Raw genomic sequence first — 22,376 nt, 5'->3', positions numbered from 1 at the left:
CCAAACACAAGCTAAGCGTTGTCAGGGTTGGCGAAGGCACAATGCAGGAACGACGAGAAGACGAACGCAAGCGAAATGGGGTAGTAGTACTAGTAGTAGTCGTAGTAGTAGTAGTAACAGTAGCAGTGGCAGTATGTGTGGTTTTACGTAAAAAAAAAAAAACACAATTTGAATATGAGGGATGCCATACTGGAGGTCTCCGCAAATTTTGACCCTCTGGTGTTATTTAAGTGAACTGACATTGCGCAATACACGGGCATTCACTTTTTCGCCTCCATCTAGATGTGACCGCCGCGGCCACAATCGAATCAGCGGCATTCGGGTCAGCAGCGGAGCACCCTATAGCGATTGGTCCACTGAGGCGGGCGCGAAACGAGGGCCGATTAGCGATTAGCACACCGAGGCTATTCAAAACAAAAATAAAAATAATAAGCTAAGATTTCATTTGCGTGTTTTATTATTTTTCTCAGCTTTCGTTCATTATGCTGATTTTGAAAGGGCAGTGTAAAGACATAGGGAAAAGAAAGACATAGAGACAAAGCGCGCATTCTTTTCCCTTTACCTTAGTGCTTTCCTTTTAAAATAATATGAAGCAGCTAGTTCAAACCAAAGTACTCCTCATTCATGCTACACAACAGAACACACAAATTGCACATGCCAAGTAGAGTAATGTCACGTGCAACGTTCTCAATGAGGTACCGTTTAAAATGCAGGATATAGTCAGGATACAGGACATTTTGTGTCTGTTTTTCTAGATATAGCCAACATAAAACGAAGGTCTGATGAAGAGCACTACGGTATGCGACGTCAGCCCACCAATTTCAAACTAAAAGAGCGGCGTTCCTTGCTGTATGTCACTCCCTAGATATTGGTGCGCACGCCCGCGACAAGGGCAAGTGGCATTCGTTAGAAACTGAGTGTTTTTCTGCGAAATGTTATTTTGGAAATGTTAACAGGAATGATACACCAGTGCACTGTTACACTTGTCAGCTCGAAATATCCAAACCTAGTAAGGGCCCTTTAAGGTGTTCACCAATAGGGAAGAAATTGGTCTTACGCGATTAGACCTAGCATCCCTCTCTTCTGGGGCATCAGTGGTCTGGTTATTTGCTCCTGCGCTGCCCTTCCCAGTCACAACGAAACGAAATAGACCCAGGAGAGTGTTAATTGAATGGTGGACACTTGATGCACAATGCTGGACAATAAAACGAAAGACCACATACTGTGAATCGTGCGGGAAATGCACGCCTATGTTCAATCGTTGGTACTTTTCTGCTATCTTAAACAATATCACTTTTTTTTTCTTCTTGCCGTAGATGCTGGTCACCGAGATTGTTGCTTTGGGATATTTCACTTTCTGTAGAACTTTACTGTGCCTAAAATTTTGAGGGCCTAAACCACACTTTTTTAGTGCCTTGAAATCCGGCCTCTGGCTATCGGTGTGACATAGCATTTCCGACAGGAAAGTGGCCAACGCCAGGTTTTCAAGAAAGAAAACGCGAGCTAGTCAGATGAAGATTACTGTTGTGAAACAGAACTACTCCCTGAATACTCCATTTTTTTCTTAGAGTGTACCAAGATTACAGCATACTTTAACTCTTTTGTGTACATGTAAATGCAAATACACAACGCACTACATTTCGCAACCTTCTATTTTAGGTAATTAAAGCAATGAACTAAATTTGCAACAACATGCTCAGCAGCAGAGCAATGTGCTGCGTGAAAGGTGCACTCGTGAGGTACGAAAGAAACAAAGATCCCCTACTCTGATGTAGAGTCAACAGGAGCACTCAAGTTATGCGTGACTACATTCCAAATAATTGAATGATCCCATCTTGGCCCACCGTGACAACTCTTACGCATTCAGAAACTGCCTCCCAAGAGTGACATGGCATTGCTTTAAATGAACACAAGGGCCCCAAATATTTATTTAAAGGAGTACAGACACAAAATTTTGAAGGCGTGATAGCTTGCGGGACATATTTGTGTGTACACACATGCACCACCTATGAAATATCAATAAATAATACAGCCCAACATATTCAAAATAAGTTTTGAAGTGCATATCATGCCACTGCACGCATAACATGCCTTTGGTTTTTGAGTAGACAAGCAGCTGCAATCTGCATCACAAGTTTGGGTTGGCTACGACAAAACTTGTGGGTGTACTCTCTTTGCAGACTTTTTCAGCAGAAAGAGGGGCATAGGTACTTGCACGGGAATACAAAACCCTATGTGCTTGCCTCGGCGGCGCATTTTTGGGGGGGTCACACATATCTACAACACTTCAGGGGGGATTATAGCAGCACTTAAGAAGCCTGTGCTGAAAAGAGTTACCAATGCTGTCCTCATAGGCACATTGTTTTCCGTGCTCATGTAGCCTATGTTTACAGGAAAACCACTGAAGCTCCCATCACACTTAGCACTCTCTGAAACTGAAATTGCAACTGGGTGCCATAAAACAGCCTCCAAATCGTTAACCGTCGCGCTCGAGCAAAATGAGCTTTCCAGCAATGATGAGTCAGTCATTGGCTACCTATCGTAACAGAAAAAAGAAGATGCAAGCTTTTTTTGTCAGTGCTCCTAAATCTCTGTATGTGAGCAGCATTGGGCTTATTGGCACACAAAATAACAGCCCAAAACCAAGGCACATACATGAGGATTCAAGCACTTGCTACTGGAATAGGAAAGCTGAGAAACCTAGACACGGCAATGCTAAACTTTGCAGCTGCCTAAACTTATACCAAGCATGCCATCAACCTTTCATTGACTTTAATCGCTACATCAATTAAGGGGAGACACGGGACTTGAAGGTTAAAAAATTTCCGAAAAATCGATTCTTTGAAGTATTTTTTTTAATAATATATAGGGCCTGAAGAAGGTGTTCCTAAAAGGATATTGCCATGTAATGCGTATTTGTCGAGTAATTCGGTCTCAAAGTCAGTTTCATGACCATTTTCTCCCGTCAAACCACCTTAAAAACGGTCATGTTCGACGCCGCGGCACCTGAGAACCACGCCAAATAGCGCGGCCATTTTGGTCGCATTTGAAAGCCGTATTCTTCTGTCTGTTCCTAGCAGAAGAATGCTCTTCGTCTAGCCACAAAGCAGCTATCGCGAATAAGGAAAAACCAAATACTTGCACATCATTGGTGCGTTTTTATCACGTGGGGCATTTCCCGGTTCCATATTGGATGTCAAGAAATTCGTCTGCTAGACAGCAGTATGCAATCTGCCATTTTGTGACGAGGCCTAAGCGACGGTTGCGCGATCGTTGCGATGACAGGCGGTCATCAAAAGTTCGATACAGCTCATAGGTTTGAAAAGAAGCGAAAACGACGTCTGAGAGCATGCAGTGTCTTATCAGCGGCACTCTCTGCCGCCGAGCACACGGAAAAACCTGGCTGTGCCAATGCTAATCACGGAAGCGATAGCCAGGGACAACTATCACACGCGAGATCTGCGCGTCGGCACTCCCCTGGTTTCCGACGCTGAAAAAGTAGCCCTTGCGTGACGTGCAAGTGACATTCAAAGGGACCTTTCATCGACATCAGCCTCGTGACGCAAGGGGGTTTGTTTTTTGAGACTCGGAAGCGACTGCGACTACTGGAGCGCCGTTCGCGGTTGTAAGCTGCTTTAGTGTATAAAGTGCGGTGTGTGTGGTGAGCCTGGCAGCATTTCCGAGAAAGATCGGGAATATGGCATCGCCACAGAACTTGTGCTGATATCTGATGAGTGCGGGGAACTGAAATTCGTACGGAGCTCACCGAGAGCGGGGGGAAAGGGGGGATGCGGCGCTCAGCCCATTCGAGATCAATGGCGCGGCACAGCAAATCAACAAGCTGCATAGATTTAAATTTTTTTTTCACTCTGAATGTTTCACAGAGATGCAAAGACATTTAAATATTACGTGAAAGTGGGAATGATTCCTGTTTCGTAAAAGGCTGCCACGCACGTTACTGCCGACTGCGCAAGTAACATCAAAACGCTGTATGCCAATCTGAACTATGGAAACATCTGGCAATAAAAAGAAAGCGCTCGAAGAATGATGACTACACTCCTGGTGGCTTCTAGCATCATGACTGCACTGATTTACACCATTACCTGTTGAATATACATGCTAACCATGTCCCCCCCCCCCCCCCAAACTTCTTTTCTCGTTTTCTCAAAACAACATTTTTTATCAAGTCCGAGGCCATTGCCCACAGTATCTTTTGATCTGGTGGTTGTATTTTGATAACTCTTGCAGCGTGTGAAAGTTTATACATTGATTAGTGCAACAAGACCAAAACATAAGTTCATTAAGAACATTGATTTATTTATTAATATAATTAAGCAACAGTTTCAAATTTCTGACGAGTCTACTTGTTAAGGCCATAACTCTTGAACCAATGGAATGGAATGAAAAAACTTTATTTTCTTGAACCAATGAAGCTAAAAATAAAATTCTAGTTTCCTTGCACACTCTGTTCTTTACAGGAGACCAATCTTTTATGAGAAAGCAGTCTGAACAGTGGGCAGAATGTAAGTTTATGGAACAGTCAATATTTTAAAATCTCGAAGTGACAGCTGAAAACTAATTGCATATTTGTTTTTAGCTGTGAGAAATACATATCACATAAAATTTTCAGCTGTAAATACTCAAAATTAAAAAAAAAAAACATTTTAAGACCAGTGTTTCCCCACAAGCTCTAACCTTGTTAATTGCCTCATGAACTAGCATTCTCATTAGTGCAAGCACGATCTTCTTCTAGAAGCAGCAGTTTACTGAAGGCTGAGGACACAAAAGAAACATTGGACCCTAAGTTTATTCTTGCTGAGAGAACCCAAAGCCCAGCTATTGCGCAGCTACTGCACAGCTCTTTCAGGTAGTGAGGACATTCACTCAAGGGCCATGCATCCATTTTATCTAGCGCCTCCCTCATTGTGACATAAAAGAACTGTTGTGTCATGGGCAAACACTGAGCAAACAGAATATAACCTAAGGAATGAAGAAGATGACCGCCATCTGCAACTTGTCCCAAATGCCTTTTCACGGTGCTACTATAAGGACCTCCTGCTTTTACAGTGCTGCTTTGAACTAATAGAACTGTACTATGGCATGGCACAAACATGAGACAGAGCAAATAGCAATAGCGGGCACCGAACGACGCAAGACACAGAGGCACCGCAGAGGCAATCAATGAAGCTGGACGCCAACACTTCATGAGGAGCCAGTTACTCACACTTTCGGAGGCTTCACAGCGGCTTCTTCCTTGTCAGACTCCTTACTTGTTTCCTTCTTTGGCTCGAGCTCATCAAGCTCGGCAAACACATTTTTTCGCAAGAGCTTCTCGTACTTTCCAGGTTTCTTTTTCCTCACAATTTCTTCAGAAGAGCTACCACCACTGCCCTCTTTCTCAGACACCTTTTCCTTCATCTCCTCTACTGGTACTTCGGTGGCTTTGGCCTCTTCTGTATTGCCTTCCTTTGCTTCTTTCTTACGTTTCTTTTTGCATTCCTCTGGTTCCACGATTTCATCTGCAATGATTTTTTTTTTTTTTAATTTTCTGAAGCCATCGGCATCCTTTCGCCTTTTGACTGCAAGTAAAGGCACATCATCAAACAACAGGCAATGGCAATGTGACAACTGCTTCAAACTTCTGGCAATGCACAGTGCTCACAGCTTGAAATGCTACAATATAGAGCTAACTACTTTCATTTCCACCGTCTTCAGTTCGTGCCATATCGGCATAACATTGACGCAAAACTTACGTTAGAACCGACATTCACTTTAGCGACCAAATTCGTTGCAGCATGACAATATAATTTTGAGTAACTGAAAATACCAGTTGCTTCTATAAAAGCTGATGCCTCATATCAATCTGTGAGCACTGTACATGTAAATATGCTTGGCCAGTGGCATAACACTTCCTTTCTTTTCACAAAACAGATATATTTGCCGTGTCATAGCCCATCCTGTGAGCCTAGTAACAGACTTACTAAATTGTATGTGAACATGAAACGTGCTTTAACTAGACACCATACATGAGGCTTTATTTCCAAAGAATCACTTTTGCTACCTACAGAGACTGCTTTAGTTGGTGAACAAGCCTTGCTTTTCCCTTTATCTGACCCAGTCGGGTTAGCCAGTAAAGCAGTGTTTTGCTCCTTGCATCTTTTAGCATTTTGCATCCTTTATATCTCACTTTTATTAGAAGGGTGTAAACAGCTAAGCATGCCCATATGTTGCAACTAACTCTCTCAGTGCCTTACTGCACATATCGGCAACATGAGATGATTTTACTTTCCCCAAGTGTGAGGTTAAAATTAATAACCTGGTTCTCAGCGCAGCAACAGCTACATTTGCCCCATTCTCAAAGCACAGGTCCGCATGAAAAGCAGCACACTCATGTGCCGTTCTCTTATGTTCAAGTCAATGTCTTAATTACAAAAAAGCTTTCTTTTAGACAACAATGAGCTTGTAACCTTAGCAAACTGATGAATTATCTTTTCCTTCCTCAGTTTAGTGTCACTTTGCAGGTTACAGATAGTGTCCACATCTATGCCTTCGAGTAATATTTCCTTCGAGTAACAGAAACAAACTTCAAAGGCTACGCTTTTGCTGACTGCATGCACCGTTATAAATCTCGGAGATAGGCAAGTACTATGAGGTGTTCACAACTGCACTGTGAAGATGAGTAAATATTCACAACCTTCGCTGGATTCTTCTGAAGCGCTCTCCAGGATTCTCTCAAGCAAGGCCTCCTGCAGTGGGTCTTTTCGTGTAGTATTCTTAGACTGAAATGACAGATGACAAGAAGGATGAAGGGCTCACACAATTGGGCAGAGTGAACAAGATTGAGCATGTACGCCATCGCAAACATGCTGCCAAGTTTCAGTCACCGAACTAGTTTTAAGCCAAAAGCAGTAGTTTCGAGGGCTCCGTAGTGCAAACAATTGTTAACATTCCTGGAGAGGTGAGAGTAACATTCAATCATGTGCATCACAAATGAGATGTCAGCAATTAGTCTGCCATTTAGTGAAATGGGGCTTCACAGTTGTATCTTGAGCCAAAATTTTAGGATGAACTGCACTTAATGTCAAGTTGATCAGGTTAAAGCATAAATCATAAAACACAACTGAGCATTACAAAGAAGCGTTCCTGCGCAATCACAATGTAGCTCATGCATATTAGCGTCAGCCGGCATGTGCAGACACAAAAACATAACACAGCTGGTGTAAATTCATGCAGGGACAGAAGATTGTGTGCCATGAGATACTATTAATCAGCAATCAGTGCTCAATAAATATAGCTACACCTGTTTTTGGGAGCATTGACCAATAATAGTAAATTTTGTAAAGCTCTCCAATCGGACCTGAGCAAACAGTTTAACACTAGTCTGCAGTTTAGAGAGGTGATTTAAAAAGCAAAATGCTTTATCTTCTTCATTAATATTCAACCTTAAAAACGAGAACAACAGAAAAACAAACTTTGAAAAAAAATAAAAATCTACCTGCCTCAGTGGGCTAATGTATCTATTTAACAACTGCTTAAAAAACAAAAACAAGGGTACATTTATCGGGTGTATACACAAAGTACTCTCAGGTTGCGTAACTCAAGATTAATCAAAGCAGCAACAAAATAAAAAGCAAACCACAAGAAAGGAAGCAACTGTTGGTACTATTAAGCGCACAGCTTTTTAACTGTGAACTTTAATAAAGTTCACAAAGATTCCATGGACACAGTACTAGACTTGGTCACAGCCTAATAAAAAATCTTTTCACTGAACTGCAGCGTGCATGTCCTTTACGCATGAAAGACAGTTATCCTAGCTGGTTTCTGCCTGACCTACAAGTATTCTTTCTTAACTAATGTAAATACTGAGCATATTATGAGTTGAGGTTAGTCGCTGCCACCTAAAAGATTACGTTTGGCTGAGCAGCAAAGTCAAAGTCCGTGAAGAAATTGACAAGGTTGCTGATGTTTCAAACCTATGCCAGTCACACAAAAAAGGGTTCGTCCGCAAATTTCAGCTATCTGAAACACTTGAGGAGTGCTAAACATCACTAAAATTAGTACGCGCTATTAGACAAAGCATTTATGCAAATTCTAATTCTCTGTGGGTAAAGCTCCTCCAAGTGCCATCGCTTGGAGGAGCTGAGATATTTTCTAAGTCTGTAAGATAGAGTAGGAAAAACAGGAAATAGTAGAGATTTTTTTTAAGCTATCTCCAAATGTAAACCTGTTTTGGGAAATCGTTTGCAGTTTATTAATGGTAATTTATAAGCAGCAGTGACAACTGGGACTGCTTGGCAAAGTATTGCCTTTTTATCTCAGTGAACTTTGTTTAGAGTCCCTGCTGATACCAATCTTGCCTGCTACAGGGACTCACAACACTTGCCTGAAGCTAACCGTGCACCAGAGTCTTATGATTGTCATGGGACCTCCAGTAGTACTATCTGAGACCAGCAAGAAAATGTTTTTCATGGTTTTTTTTTTTTCAAAAAAAGTTCACACAACACTGGTGAAATTATGTTCTAGTAATGTCTTTTCAAGGAAGTTCACACAGAACTGGTGAGATCGTGTTACGAGCCAAAGTTCGAAGCCATCAAGAATAAGAAGCAGGGTAGTATCAATCTCTGTTGCTTTTTTTTTTTTTTTTTTGCTGATGCTGTTGTTGCTGTGCTAGGTCAACACATATTAAAGGGACCCTGAAGACAGATATTGAGTTGACGTTGATGAAATAGCGGTTCAGAAAACCCGCAGAACTACTTGTGTGAAGAAAATGCTTATTTTGACATTAAATCATTCTTTTAATAGTTCGAATGCTGTTAGCGCTATTCAAATCAACCGCCTGTCATTCTGACATGGAATTGCCTTGCCCAATGTTGCCAGCCTTTACTGCGTGGCCACTGAAAAACGCAGCAGCAAAGTGAAAGTAGTGGGAGCAACAGCAACGGCCACTGAAGCTTGCCGCGGTGGTTTGTCGTCGGTGAACTTGAGACATTGGCCCGCAACGCTGGCACAGATTCATGGCACTCGGCCACTACAAGCATAGGAGCTCGCTTTGCATCACCCAGAGGAAAGTCACGTCGGTTTCCTTGCTGCAGCTCAAGAGGCGTACACCACTGCGGCACCTGGCAACATCACATTCATTCACGCGGCATTTTGTTGAACTTTCTGACAAAGCAACTTTCATGAACACACAAAGCACGCACAGTGGTACGCAACGCCGAAACTACCACCGAGACGAGCAGGTCAGTGGAAACTGAACTTTTGAACCACCCACACTGTTCCCCGTGGTGACACCAAGCGGTTATTTTTTTCATGAATCGAGTAGAAATGGACAAGCTGCATACTTGTTGTAATGCACTGAAGGTTCTTTTTTTAATCTCAACTAGTTTGAATATTAGCAATTAATTGTACTGTGAACTCGATCTTATCGGGCCTATTCCAAAATATCTCACTCGTGGCAAACATTATCTCACTCGTGACAAACATACATAGTTGTACATTTGCCTCAATTTCTCAACTAGTAAAACACTGCTATTGATAATACTGACATTTTAGACATCCTCAAACTGTGATCTTTCACTCTGACGTAAATTTTCATTTGCCTTTAGAGCCTCTTCAATCAAGCTTCAGGGAGTTTGGTAGGATTGAAAAATGCAAACAGGCCTGTAAATGCCAATAAGATTAAAAAGATGAAAAAAGAATGCGGTACCTAAGAGACAATGACATTCACATAATGGCAGAGACATAGAGCGAAAAAATAATTTAGGTGTGGACACTCTCTGCCCGCCGGGATGGAGACCGTATCTAAATATAGTTTGCTTTAGTACATGCGCCGGCCGCAGTATCTTGGCACAAAAGCAAAAGGGCGCTGCGACATGGGGGCCTGATGGACCAAGAGTGATAAAGCAGACGCACATTCCACTTTTTTTATGCACCATGCACAATAGCATTAAAATCTAGGAGCACATGAACACATGCACCGTTTTTTGCAACCAAGAAACGCCACATTCGGCCAACGCTGCACTTGCCTGCACGGTGTTTCCCGTACAACACACTGTCACAGATGCTACGTACACAACTTGTAGTCTATAGTGCATATGACAGCTGCAGTTGCGTGGGGGGGTGCTGAAACGTGGGGGCCTACCCTAGAGGCCAGAGTGACTGAAAGAGCCGAACATTAACAGGATGTGCTTTGGGCGGAGTGTCCACATCTAAATTATTTTTCTTAAACTGTGGACAGAGACTGTTATACAAGAACAGATATCTCAATTAGCTAAAATATTTCGAAAAATGTTGATAAGCATGAAAAAACTAATAATATATAAGGTTCCTTATCAAAATACACAAAAAAGCAAATAACCATCATGAACGATGCTCCGGGAATATCCATGATACTCCCACAGGCCACCACCTCGTCGTCCTCGTCAAAGTCATCGCTTGAGTCCGACACTGCAGTGTTAATGTAATGAGCAATGTTTCAGATGATTTATAATCACACATAAATTTTACTAAAGGAGGCTTTATCAAACTATGACAGAACTATGACTAGCCGTGAAGCAATTCCATGTACACTCAAACCTCATTATAACAAAGTTGAATGTTACACAAAGATAGGTTCGTTGTATCCAAATATTCGTTATAAAAATGTACAGTCGATCGCGGATATATCGAACTCAAAGGGGATTGCGAAATAGCTCGATATATCGCGAATTCAATATACAAAATATGCGTATGTAAGACTTAAAATATTTCAGGCTTCAGAAATCGTTACAGGCACTAGCATAACGAATCGATCACAGTATAATAAAGAACAAGGTGTGAACAGGAAGTTACCGCATTTTGTTTTGCAAGAAAATGGTCCGTAAACTTGTCCTGCCTCCTGCACGCCGTCAACTTCCAGTCATACTCAATATCATTAAAGCTTTTCAAACAAGCGAATTCAGATCCTTTGGTCAGAATAGCGTTAATTGTCGCAAAACGCCGACACAAGCTTTGTAGCACAGCAAAAGGTTGGTTAGCAGCGGCAGCAAAGGCGTTGGCATATTCATAACCACACGAGTACACTTCCGCGGCACCGGCAACGACAGCCATGATCTCAGCATCAATGCAGTCAGAAACAGCTACGTCGTCATCTACACTGATGAAGTCACTCTCTGTCTGACGTGGTGTCCAGAAACGTTGATAACATTAAGCGTGGCACCGTACGCCGTTGTCAACAGTCACGATGCACCTGAAGTCGTCGAATGACCCGCAAGGAAAATACGACAGTGCTTTACTTGATGTCACTCCGAGCACCAGTCGTATATTTTATCACTATGTGCAGGTCAACATTTAGTTCAACTTTGAATGAGGGTTTATCAGAAATGAGGCAAGAAGTACACAAGTACAGAAGGCGCGAAAGAAAACATTGAGCTCCCACAGTTGACATGTTGGTGGTACTGATGTCACTTGTGCCTTTGTAGTTGGCAGCCGCTGCTTTCAGCTGCTTTGATGCAAAAAGCCAGAAAATTCTCAGTCTCTGAGAGATGCGTTTTAAAACCGAGAACGGCAAAAATATGTCACGAGGCTGCACATCTTGAAAGTCGTGCTTCTCAGACTCGCATGTCATTGTGCACTAACAAACAAGGAAAGAAATTGGAACATTGCAACGAGATCGAGTCACATGCCCGTGACTATGCCCGTGCGTTAGGACCTGCAGATCGTGTATCAAACCTACCGGTGTACTCGCGAGTGTTGCGCAACCGAGAACGGCATAATGGGATAATACCGCCTTTTTGTTACCTGCGCACGCGAAGGGATCGCAACTTGATAGAATGAAGCCAAAAATTGATCAATATTTGCTAGGAAAAAAGCACTTTCCGGGCCTCTGCATGACGCATCGTTCGATATAGCGGATGTCCCGCAGTGCAGAAGTTTGATATACATGTGCACCGGTCCGTCATTTTTGCATAGAAAATTCAAGGAAATTTCTCGACTGTTTGATATAAATAAACTTACCAGCACAAAAAACTGTTCGATATAGCCAATAATTTTATACATCCGAGTTTGACATATGTCATGATTAATCTTGGGAGCATTTGCAACGGATTGGATTGGGAGAGACGGGAGAAGGGCGTCGCAAAAGACTCTATATACAAAGGACAGACGAAGCAAACACACAGAATTCACTTTAAAGCAGTCAAAATTCACTAACACTATATATACACACCAGTCTAAAATTGACTGAAAACAGAGCTAACAACAATCTGTGTTATAGTAACTCTAGCCCTAGCCGGTAGATATACAAGATGGCGTTGCAGTACCAAAAATTCCTGCTAGAGGTGTGCGAATATCTGCAAATTTCGAATGTTCGTCAAACATTGCATTTGTATTTGATTTGATAATTCAAAATTCACATATTCAAAAATTTTAAATAGTCAAACTCAAATATTCCTCTAATATTCAATATTCATGAATATTCGTTCGCATATGTCACTGTGAAGAACTTAGGATTTTGCACATTTGCCATAATAGCCTCAGTAGATCATGCAGTAATTACTTTGACTTCGGCGTGTGTGCGGTGATACCTGCATGGAAATTCCAGGGAGTGTGATGACGGCTACCGATGAATGCAGCAAAATGTCATCGCGACCAACCTACCAACCATAAACATCTCAATCAATCTAAATCATGTACTGCTTGCACGGCAGTACGTGTGGCTTAGCGGTTTAGCACACGCCATCTGCTTTCGCGCCCTTGTGCACGGGACCGCAAGAGCGTATCGCTCATGGAAACTAAGGCAACTACCCGCTGCCGCATTGACTCTATAAAATAGTCTTCACAACGTTGCTGGGTCCCATGCTATGAGCACGAAGAGGAAAAAAAAAAAAGTATGTTTTGCCACAAGGGCGAAGCAATGAATGCGATAGCAACAATTGAATACCTTGGAATGTAACGCTGAGAACGGCTAGCAGATTGAAACTTGTAGCACGCTGCTCAGAAATGACACAAATTATACACGAAAACAACACACACAAGACGAGGGCTACTAACAACGTTTACAGATCGACGCTTAACGTGCTATTTAAAAAAAAAAGCGCACGAAACAATCACAGGTACAGATATATGTGCGAACTAACGAGTGTCCCAGTTGTTACTTCACTGTGTTTGAAAAATGTGCTCTTTTCACAAACGGGGTCTGTGCAGCGAGCGAAGTGACCTTTGTGGCCCAGGCAACTAACGCAATCGTTCCGGTGAAAAGTCAAGGCACACGATTTTCCCCACGGAAGCACAAGCGCGCGCGCACACAAGCACTTAGCATCTCTGCCCCCATCCACGGGGCAAAGTAAATGTAGGAGATAAGCACCTGTTGGCGCATCACGACAAGCTGGGTGCCGAGCGCAGGTGGCTTTTTTTCTTTCTTGAGTCTTCACATATTTAGATTTGTATGCATACATGGTGCATGATGGCGGCAGCGGCGAAAGCCAGCCGAGACTGTCCATATAATTGCTTTCGCAATAAAAATACCTCTACGCAAGGGCAAATGCACGTGCATATGTTGCAAGGTGCGGCGCTGATGGAGTGAGCTTAGTAGACGCACTGCACACAAGTAGCTAGAGACGCGCTCAGCTTGACGTACGATGGTAATGCGTTTCATGCATAGGCACACCAATTTTCGCTAATGGATCACCGTACAAACGTACGCCCACATGTCAAAGCCTAACAAGTCGTTTGTCAGCTGTGCCGCTGCTTCTGCATGTATACTCTCTTCATAGTTCCGGAATGATTTCATGGTAGCGGATATGGTCATGCGAATGAGCTGAAGCGTTTTTCCATGCAATAGCAAACATAGAAAAGGCGATGTACTTTTGGTACCGTTACAAAGGCGTTACCACATATAGTTCTCCGTTGCTAATGGCGGTGCACGGAAGGTGACGGACATATTAATGCGTAGTTCTGCTGGGTTCCCGACAGCACCTTTGAAAATCTGTCGTACGTGCATCGTGCTCACACGGCAACGTCTCTTGCAATCAACCCTCTGTTATTCCGTTGCTGCAATCTCGCTCTTTAGCGAATGTCGGTTTACTGCCGTCGGTAGCTAGTGCATCGAAGGGGGTTGCAATGCAGCAAAATAGTTCCCTCGCTACCAGGTGTTGTGGCTCCGTTAATAAAAAGGTGTATTTGGGGCGTCTTCCTATCCCACATCAGTAATAATCCATCTTGCACGCTTACCTCGCGCTATCCAATACACCTCGGCCACGATCGCGCTGCTATCAGCACACCACAGCATTCTTGATCGGAAAATGGCGAGCGTGCAGTCCTCGAGAAAGGCAACCGAAGCAAGCGAGATAATGAGTATTGCTGTGCAGTTAAAAAACGCTCTAAGTACCCCTATTTCCCTTAGTGGCTTGACCCATGAGAACAGGGGAGAAAATAAAACCATTGAATCAGGATCTTTCGAACCAAAATGGATAGTGTGGGAACCTGGATGAATAGTGACAACCTAGGCATAGACCTAATCGTTAATATGATTTAAGTAGACGGCAACTGTTACACAATCAAACTAGTCCTTTCATGCTCACTAGTCATCATGACAGGTTCGAAAGCTTTTCTTTTCTTTTGTAATAAAAAAAAAGATGCAAAGGTTTGTTCAACATATGGATTGAACCCAAAACATCCCAGTCACAAGCTCAACTATTACAGTCTTATGCTTTCTGGCAAGTACAGATGGTGACATTTTTTTTAATTTTTGTGTGTAATAACTGATTGTAATAACATTGTACTGTTTCCAACATAAATATAAGATTGAGTAAAACATTACTGGCGAAAAAAACTTGCACCTCTTCATTATTCGATATTCTATTGATATTCGAAGCTATGTATTCTTATTCGATTTGTATTCAAGAATTTTGATATTCGCACACTTATACTTCTTCCAGTTCAGCCTCACTCGAGTCTTGATCAACGACCACTTCCGGGACCTCTTTGCTGACAGCCTCAGAACTGGGCTGCTCTACTGCTTCCGTTGTTGCACCGACGCTGACCTTCCCGAGCTTCGCAGTTCGAAGCCCCAACGCACAATGACCGCTCATCCTCAGGAGACCGCTCATCCTCGGGAATTTCCCATTACGGCTCGGGTCGCGTGTCACAAGCCTTCTTGTCCAATCTAACACAAAACAATCCGAGCCCCACTTAGCAATGTAACAGTCAAAATGTCATCTAAAAAATATGGGATGAAGCTGTCATATGCGGGCTGTGCGCCGCTTGAGAAAGGTTAGCGGGCCGCATGTGCCGTGTGTTTGAGGCCCTTGATTTAAAATCTTTTTCGAAGTGAAAAAAAAATTTTTTTGTAAGCACGCAGAAATTTAGAAACAACAGCAATTGATTCTTCACATTATGGTATGATGTGAACAGAATATATTTTTTGAAACGTCTATGTAGATCAAACTGTCGCATGAGTTGCCATCCCCATCACTGAAAACATGAAGTTGACAGGCATGACTTTCTGGCATCAATCATTTAATGAGACCAAACAACCTCCAAGTGTTCTATAATTTTTTAAACTGGAAAGCAAAAGCTGGCTCGGGCTAGTATGAGGATTGCCGAAAGCAATCTATGCTTTCTGCATTGCACCAAATGCGTTAGTATCCATGCTCCCTGAACTTGGGCACTGGTAAACCATGTTTTTCAGATGCTTCCAACCAACTATCCCAGCTTCCTTGTTTCATTTCAAATGCACAGTTCTGTACTTGGCCAATCACTCTTGGTTCATTCGCTCATGGGTAAGGTATTGCTATAGAATCAAGCAAGCGCACCATCAAGGGGGATGAGGGTCTTAAAGGAGCACTGACATCAAATTTACTCATGCCAAGATTTTTGCGTCAGCGAGTAGCTATAGACCTTGTAGCAGCGATTCGCGACCTAAAATGCAAGTGAGCGATGACTAACTATCCCTCTTATTGATTTATATTACTGGGATCAAGCACTATTAAAAATGGCCGGATATCTTGCCATTTTTGACGCTGGGAGCACCAGCAGTGGCGCTACCTCGCGGTCACCTCCAGATCACGCCACAGCTGACCACTTCTCCACAGAAAAGAGTGACGTCAGGCTCAGCTGCTCCACAAACGATCAATCTGCTAGGCGAACACATTCAGTCATGCCTTGTCACCTGCATTGCTGTCGTCGCCATACAAAGTGTCGACTTGGGTTCAATACGATAGTCTGGAGCTTGGAATCCCCGCGATTCCCAACGTCGCGAATTATTTTTGCTTCGATCGACCTCTTGCAGAACAGTGATTCCGAAATGGACACCGTTCCAAGCAGCACTGAAGATGCTCGAGAATGCACGCTTCAGCCATGTTCGCTCGTGTGTCTCAGTTAGCTATATTGGTGTGTTTTGGCGTGCAATGCATTCAGGTATACACAGAGGGGTCAAAGCAATATAGCTATCGCGAATGAGCATCAGCAGAGAAATAGAATACGTTTCCTGCTTGTCAGGCTCTTTTTTGCGCCTCCAGATGGCCCCACCTATCCAGCCTCTCACGGTTGACACGGTAGTACCACTTTTACGTGGATGCAAAGTCTACAGATGAACTAAAATCCAACTATACCTGCATGTTACTTGTTAGCGCTGATATCTGACTACAAGCTCTTTCACTTTTGATAGCTTGTGGTTGGGTTGATGTGTAACACATACGTGATATCGTGATATAAAAAGACACCCTCATTGCCCTTTTTCCGTGCTTCGAACTAGACAACTGCAACTCACAACAATCCCCGACATGCCGGCCGACAAGCACACATTTAATCATGCTCTTTTCTTTCGCCATCCTTTTAAAGGTGGTTTTTATCTTGATAATTTCCTGAAATCATTCAAACCAGTGCGATGGAGATCAGACGCGACAAGCCACGGCCAGGCTACACTGCACCTGCGCGTGCTAGCCCGGCCCTAACCCAGCTGTTGACGAGCGAGATCGTTTCTGCACTTCGGCACCAGTCGGCTCCACGATAAGAACACTCTGATCGTACACGCCGTCGCTACTAGGGCATCGTCACTCAGAATGGTATTTATGGAATGTATCACACCGAACATGTAGCACTAGTGTCGATGTCGCAGGGCAGTCTATTTTTCGTTTTTTATTCTTAGCTTTTCCACGCTGTTTGACATCGAATTAAAGTAACTTCCGTGCAACGAATGCCGTTCAAATTTGGCCAAGAATACCTATGCATACCAAGCGATCAAATGATGGGCACATCTCGATTTTGAAATTTTATGTCATTGCTCCTTAAAAAAATGTTTTTTATTTATTAACGTTACCATGCATGTATATCTATGAATGGACATTTTAAATCAGTGGACAGATTTCTAATATTTCATTTATTAAGAAAGTAATGACAAATTTTTACATTATAATTAGGTAATTTCTTATAGGTTGTTATGGCAAGTTTAAACACAAAGGGTTAGTTTCCAAAACTACATGGTTCCTCCAAAAGGTCCTTCCCAAGGGCTAAAGCAAACTGAAGGTTCAAGCAGGGTGGTTAATACAGATACAAATAAAATAAAATACAGATATAAACAAAATAGCAATTGTAGAACTGAAACAATAAAGGGCAAAGAAGGCTGTCTGGTAAGGCAATTCATTCATCACATGTAAGGCAGTTCCATTCACGAATGATTCTTGGGAAGTATGAAACCTTAAGTAGGTCGGTGCGAGCAAAATATTGGATCAAGGTTTTTGGGTGGTGGTGTCAGGTGGGCTGGCTACTTAGGGGTGTCAAATACAGGGATGGATCTAGAGCTATTTTTTCGTTCAAAGGTTGATCAATAAATTCTAGTCCAGCTTTTTGTCATCACGTCTGCAGTAAGGTAATGTTGTCTGCTAGCATTAGCTCTCAGGGAGAGTCTAACTTGGAGTATTTGTTCAATATAAATCTAACAGCTTTTCTCTGAATACACTCAAGAGTGTATATATTGTGTTTTGTGTAAGGGTCCCATACTATGCTCGCGTACTCTAGTTTCGGTCGCACAAAGGCAGTGTAACTAAGTAGTTTAATAGTCGTGGGAGCACTTCTACATTATTTGTGAAAAGCAGATGAACAAACATTATCAATATAGAGATTGCAAGATAAGATAGAAGTGAGTGTCACACCAAGGTACTTTATTATTTTATTTGCTGCAGTGATAATCAAAATATGTATGTATATGGTTGTGGATTCTTTTTGTGAGTCACTGGAAAGCGCACACATTTTTTTACGTTGAGACACATTTCCTATTTGTTATACCATTCATATATATATTGCAAAGAGTAGTGCTAAGATCCTTGTAATCATTAGTGGAACATATTTCTTTGAACACAATCATCTGTAAATAATCTTGTTTCTACACTAAGGTGAATAACATCAACATCATTGATATACAATAGATAATGCAAAGGGCCTAACACGCTGCCCTGTGGTACGCACGATGTGACCAGAAGACAGCCCGAATATTGGCCCCCTACATCAACGTACTGTTCACGATTATTTAAATACACAAAAATCCAACTAACAAATATTTCTAGTGTACCTATTGTTCTAAGTTTGCAAATGAGTTTACTATGAGGAACTTTATTGAAGGCTTTGCAGAAATCTAAGGAGAGCATATCTATCCTATCGTGTCTATCGATGCTTAATGCAAGAGAGTGAAATAGTGTGACGAGGTGAGTTATGGTAGATAATCTATTCCGAAAACCATGTTGGTCCTTGGTTAAAGGTGTACTGACACAAAATTTTGAGGCCGAGATAGCCTGCGGGGTCAATTCTCGTGGACATTCGTATATCATATACAAGATATCAACAGCGATTATAGCTTGGAAGGAATTTAAATTAGTTTTGAAGTTTGCGTGAGCGACCGACTCCATAGCGCTATAGACACCCTCGGAGGGGACCCGAGGGGGACCCCCTACTCCCCTCACGTCACCATGCTGTGGTCAACAAAACAAGTTAGATGACGTCACATCTGCAATTTTCCTTTTGCCGCATTATTTCCCGAAGTCTGTATTTCACGGCGGCTGGTAGCGAGTACGTGGCCATGGCGCACACTTAGAAAGTTTTGTGTGTGGCGACATTCCAGCCCCGTTTTCTATTCGAAAGTAATTCTCGATGCGGACCATGCGGAAGTGCGTCACAGTTCTGTGTGCTGAAATATTCAAGAGCTGCACACGCTAGGTGGCGACAGTTGCACCCAGTTTTTGGAACTCTCTCAAACAGAAACTGATTGATAATGAGGGGCCTGTAATTAATTATCTGTTGCGAGCTACAGCAAACGATGTGTCGGGTCATTACTTACAGGCCCCCAGCAACGCATTGCAGCAGAAAAACGCGAGGCCAAAGTTTTTGTATTAGTACCCCTTTAATATAGAGCATTCTTCAAGAAACTTGATCAATGTATAGTAGATATGATGTGTTCGATAATTTTGCAACTTTGTGGAGTTAGTGACATTGGACGATAATTTCCTAATGCTGAGCGGTCTCCCTTTTCATAAGATAGGTACAACGCAAGCTGCCCTCCAGTCACTGGGCAGTTGGGAAGACAACAAAGAACAACTAATCACCAGAACTTTGCTTGAGATAAAGCATGTCGTCGTAGAAATACATTCGGTATATTATCAGGGTCACAAGATGCCTCAGTTTTCAAATTTAGCAGCATAGACACCACACCAGGATAAAATATAACGAGTGTTTCAGCATAAGGAAAGGCTGTCGCATTATATATACAGTTGAAATCGGAAGCGTTGAACACACTCTGGAAATATTGATTGAAATGCCGCGCAATGTCTTGCTGATCGGTCAAGCTGGATCCATCAATTGATATTTGCGATACCGGTTTCGTCTTTTCACCGATAAAATTCTAGAATTTACTGGGGTCGTTTGCTATAACTAAGCAATAAGGTTTTAAAATAATAGTGTCTAGAATTGTTCAACGCTCGAGCGAGGCTGTTGTGCACATCGTGTATCAAATCAGGCGCTGCCCGCTTTTTTTTTTTTCAGTCGCTTAACTTTGCGCTTCATATAAATGATGTTCCGAGATACAGGATGTTTGTTTGTTCATTTTCTGTGCTTGGAAGGCACAAAATTATCTAAGCAAAAATGAAACATTTGTTTGAATCGTATCCAAAGCACGCTAAACTTGGCATCATCAAAATTGATAAGGCGTGTTTTCATGTATGCCTGCATCATTAGCTCTTGAAAAGTCTTTAAAGAAGCTAAATAATGGGTTTTTATGGCCAGTTACTGGAGCCAGAGGAAAGGAAGCGAAGACATAGTTATTCTACTGTATGTTCAGAGAAATTGCGGTTCAGAAACATAACATCTATTATTGAGGCGGAATCTCCCGGTACGTGCGTAGGTACGTGAACCACCTGCAATAGGCCATGTACCAGCATAATGTCACACACCATGTTACCATGTTTTGAAGTGTTAATGCCAGCCCAAAGGCACTCCCAGTCAACTCCAGGTAGGTTCAAGTCACCAATCAGTAAGACCTCTGTACTTTCAAATTTTGCGATATAATTTTTCAGTGCGCCAAGGTATTTTAGAGTAACGTCTGGGGGTCTGTACAACCCCATTACAACAAGACTACGACCCCAGCATGCAGCCCTAATGCATAAGCATTCAATGTCAACAAGATCATCTAACAAAACAGCATCGATACAATGTTTTACCATTATAGGCACTCCTCCTCTCCTAGCACGTCTCTCTTTACGGAAAACAGGGTAGTACAGGGGGGGGGGGGGGGAGACATAATTATCAGGCAAATGCTCGTGAAGCCAAGTCTCGGTAACAAGTGTAATATGTGAATCGCATTGCAGCAGAAGCACTTTCAATGCTTCAGTTTTGTTCACAATGCATCGGGTATTAATAAGTAGCCTTAACTGCTTGTTGCATGGTGCTGGCATAGGTGCCGAGTGTAGTTTGGAAGATTGATGGCCTCCCGCTTTTATTCTCCTGTTTTGCAATTCATCCCAATAAAATGTATATTTATCAAATATAAGCCTGTCATGCACTAAGAATACTCTTTATTCTTGTCGCTTCTTGTTTATTGCACTGTCCCACAATGATTTCCATTTAAGTGTCAGCTGTGAGTAATCGTTATGAATAGATACTATAGATCCTTTCAGTTTTTTGGCATTTTCTAATATTACTTTCTTTTCATTTAAATTTTCAACGTGGAGGATGATGGGCCTTTTACCAGTTTGTTTTGCTAGCCGGTGAATGCGTTCGATAGAATCACATTTCATAGGAATTTGCTATGAATATTTCCTTGACCACTTTTTTCTTCAGGGTTACGTAAGTTTCATAAAGGCATTCGGGAATCCCATGAATAATCAAATTTGACCGTCTAGAACGGTCTTTGAGGTCGGTAAGATTTTGTTTTGAAAGTTTACATTGTGTTCCAGTGATTGTAACGTATTTTCTACTTTTTTACTGTGAACGGGTTTGCTGCGTTCATGGGAGTCTTTTTGAGCAGTAATGAAATCATGTACTATATTTTTCAATTTAATAAACTGTTTCCTTAGTTCAAGTACATCATCATGAATTTTTGCTTGGCCGTTTAGCATTTCTTCATATAGTTCTTTCTGAGCGGGGCCAGGGATTGTTTCCACATCACCACATAAAATCAACCGACAAGCAAGAAAACACTCATATGTTGTATTCCAACACGCCAAGGGCACGGCAAGTCCAAGATACAGTGACAATCACTACAAAATGAACCCACGTTGTAACTAACCTGCACGAGACAGAACATAGACGCAAGTGCCATGGTCGCGCCGAATCCGCCATGGGCATGGCGGACCTGGCGTAATTGGGTATGGTTTAGAAATGCATAATTGTTATTTTGCCTTCATTATTCTTATTTATTGAATGACGGACAAGCATTGCTTTCAACGAGTGGTGGGGCGCTGATGTTGAGTTGTACCCCACAAATGGTTAAAAGTACTGTTGCTTCCATCGCATCTACTCGAGTCAAGAAAAGCGTCAAGACAAGCGAAAGCCATGTAAAGACGCCCTTGACTAAATTCGAAATGCGTGATCCGGTTGCTTCATATACGGGTTGGCCGGTGAATGGCTGCGCAGCGCAAGCAGTCAGTTTTTACTAGCGGACGCTGCCTGCGACGAACTTCAATTCATTACTCTCTCAAAGACATTTCCGTTTGATATTCATGAAGGCAGGTTAGGACAGCACGTGCATGTGTGATAGGCGTGATGCCGTCACGTTAGTCACTAGTGATCACGTCACTAAGCCTAGTGACAGATTTCAAGTTATTACTCTATCAACAACATTTCGTTTGATATGCATGAAGGTAGGTCATACAATGCTTGCGTGGGTGCAAGGCGTGAAGACGTCACGCGAGTCA

General features: G+C 42.3%; 1 protein-coding gene across 1 annotated transcript in view; it reads right to left on the bottom strand.

The window, feature by feature from the left end:
- Positions 1–22,376, bottom strand: part of LOC119170470 (uncharacterized) — a 110,503-nt gene that overhangs the window by 65,686 nt on the left and 22,441 nt on the right. The window contains exons 5-7 of the mRNA XM_037421645.2: positions 10,358–10,446; positions 6,695–6,779; positions 5,225–5,519 (exon numbers count right to left, since the gene is read on the bottom strand). Of these exons, the coding sequence (XP_037277542.2) occupies positions 5,225–5,519; positions 6,695–6,779; positions 10,358–10,446 (469 nt within the window). The remainder of the gene's footprint in view (positions 1–5,224; positions 5,520–6,694; positions 6,780–10,357; positions 10,447–22,376) is intronic.

Source organism: Rhipicephalus microplus, chromosome 2 (assembly GCF_043290135.1).
Source record: "Rhipicephalus microplus isolate Deutch F79 chromosome 2, USDA_Rmic, whole genome shotgun sequence".
NCBI lineage: Eukaryota > Metazoa > Arthropoda > Arachnida > Ixodida > Ixodidae > Rhipicephalus > Rhipicephalus microplus.
The sequence above is the reverse complement of the archived record's forward strand: the minus strand, read 5'-3'. Positions and strand labels throughout refer to the sequence as shown.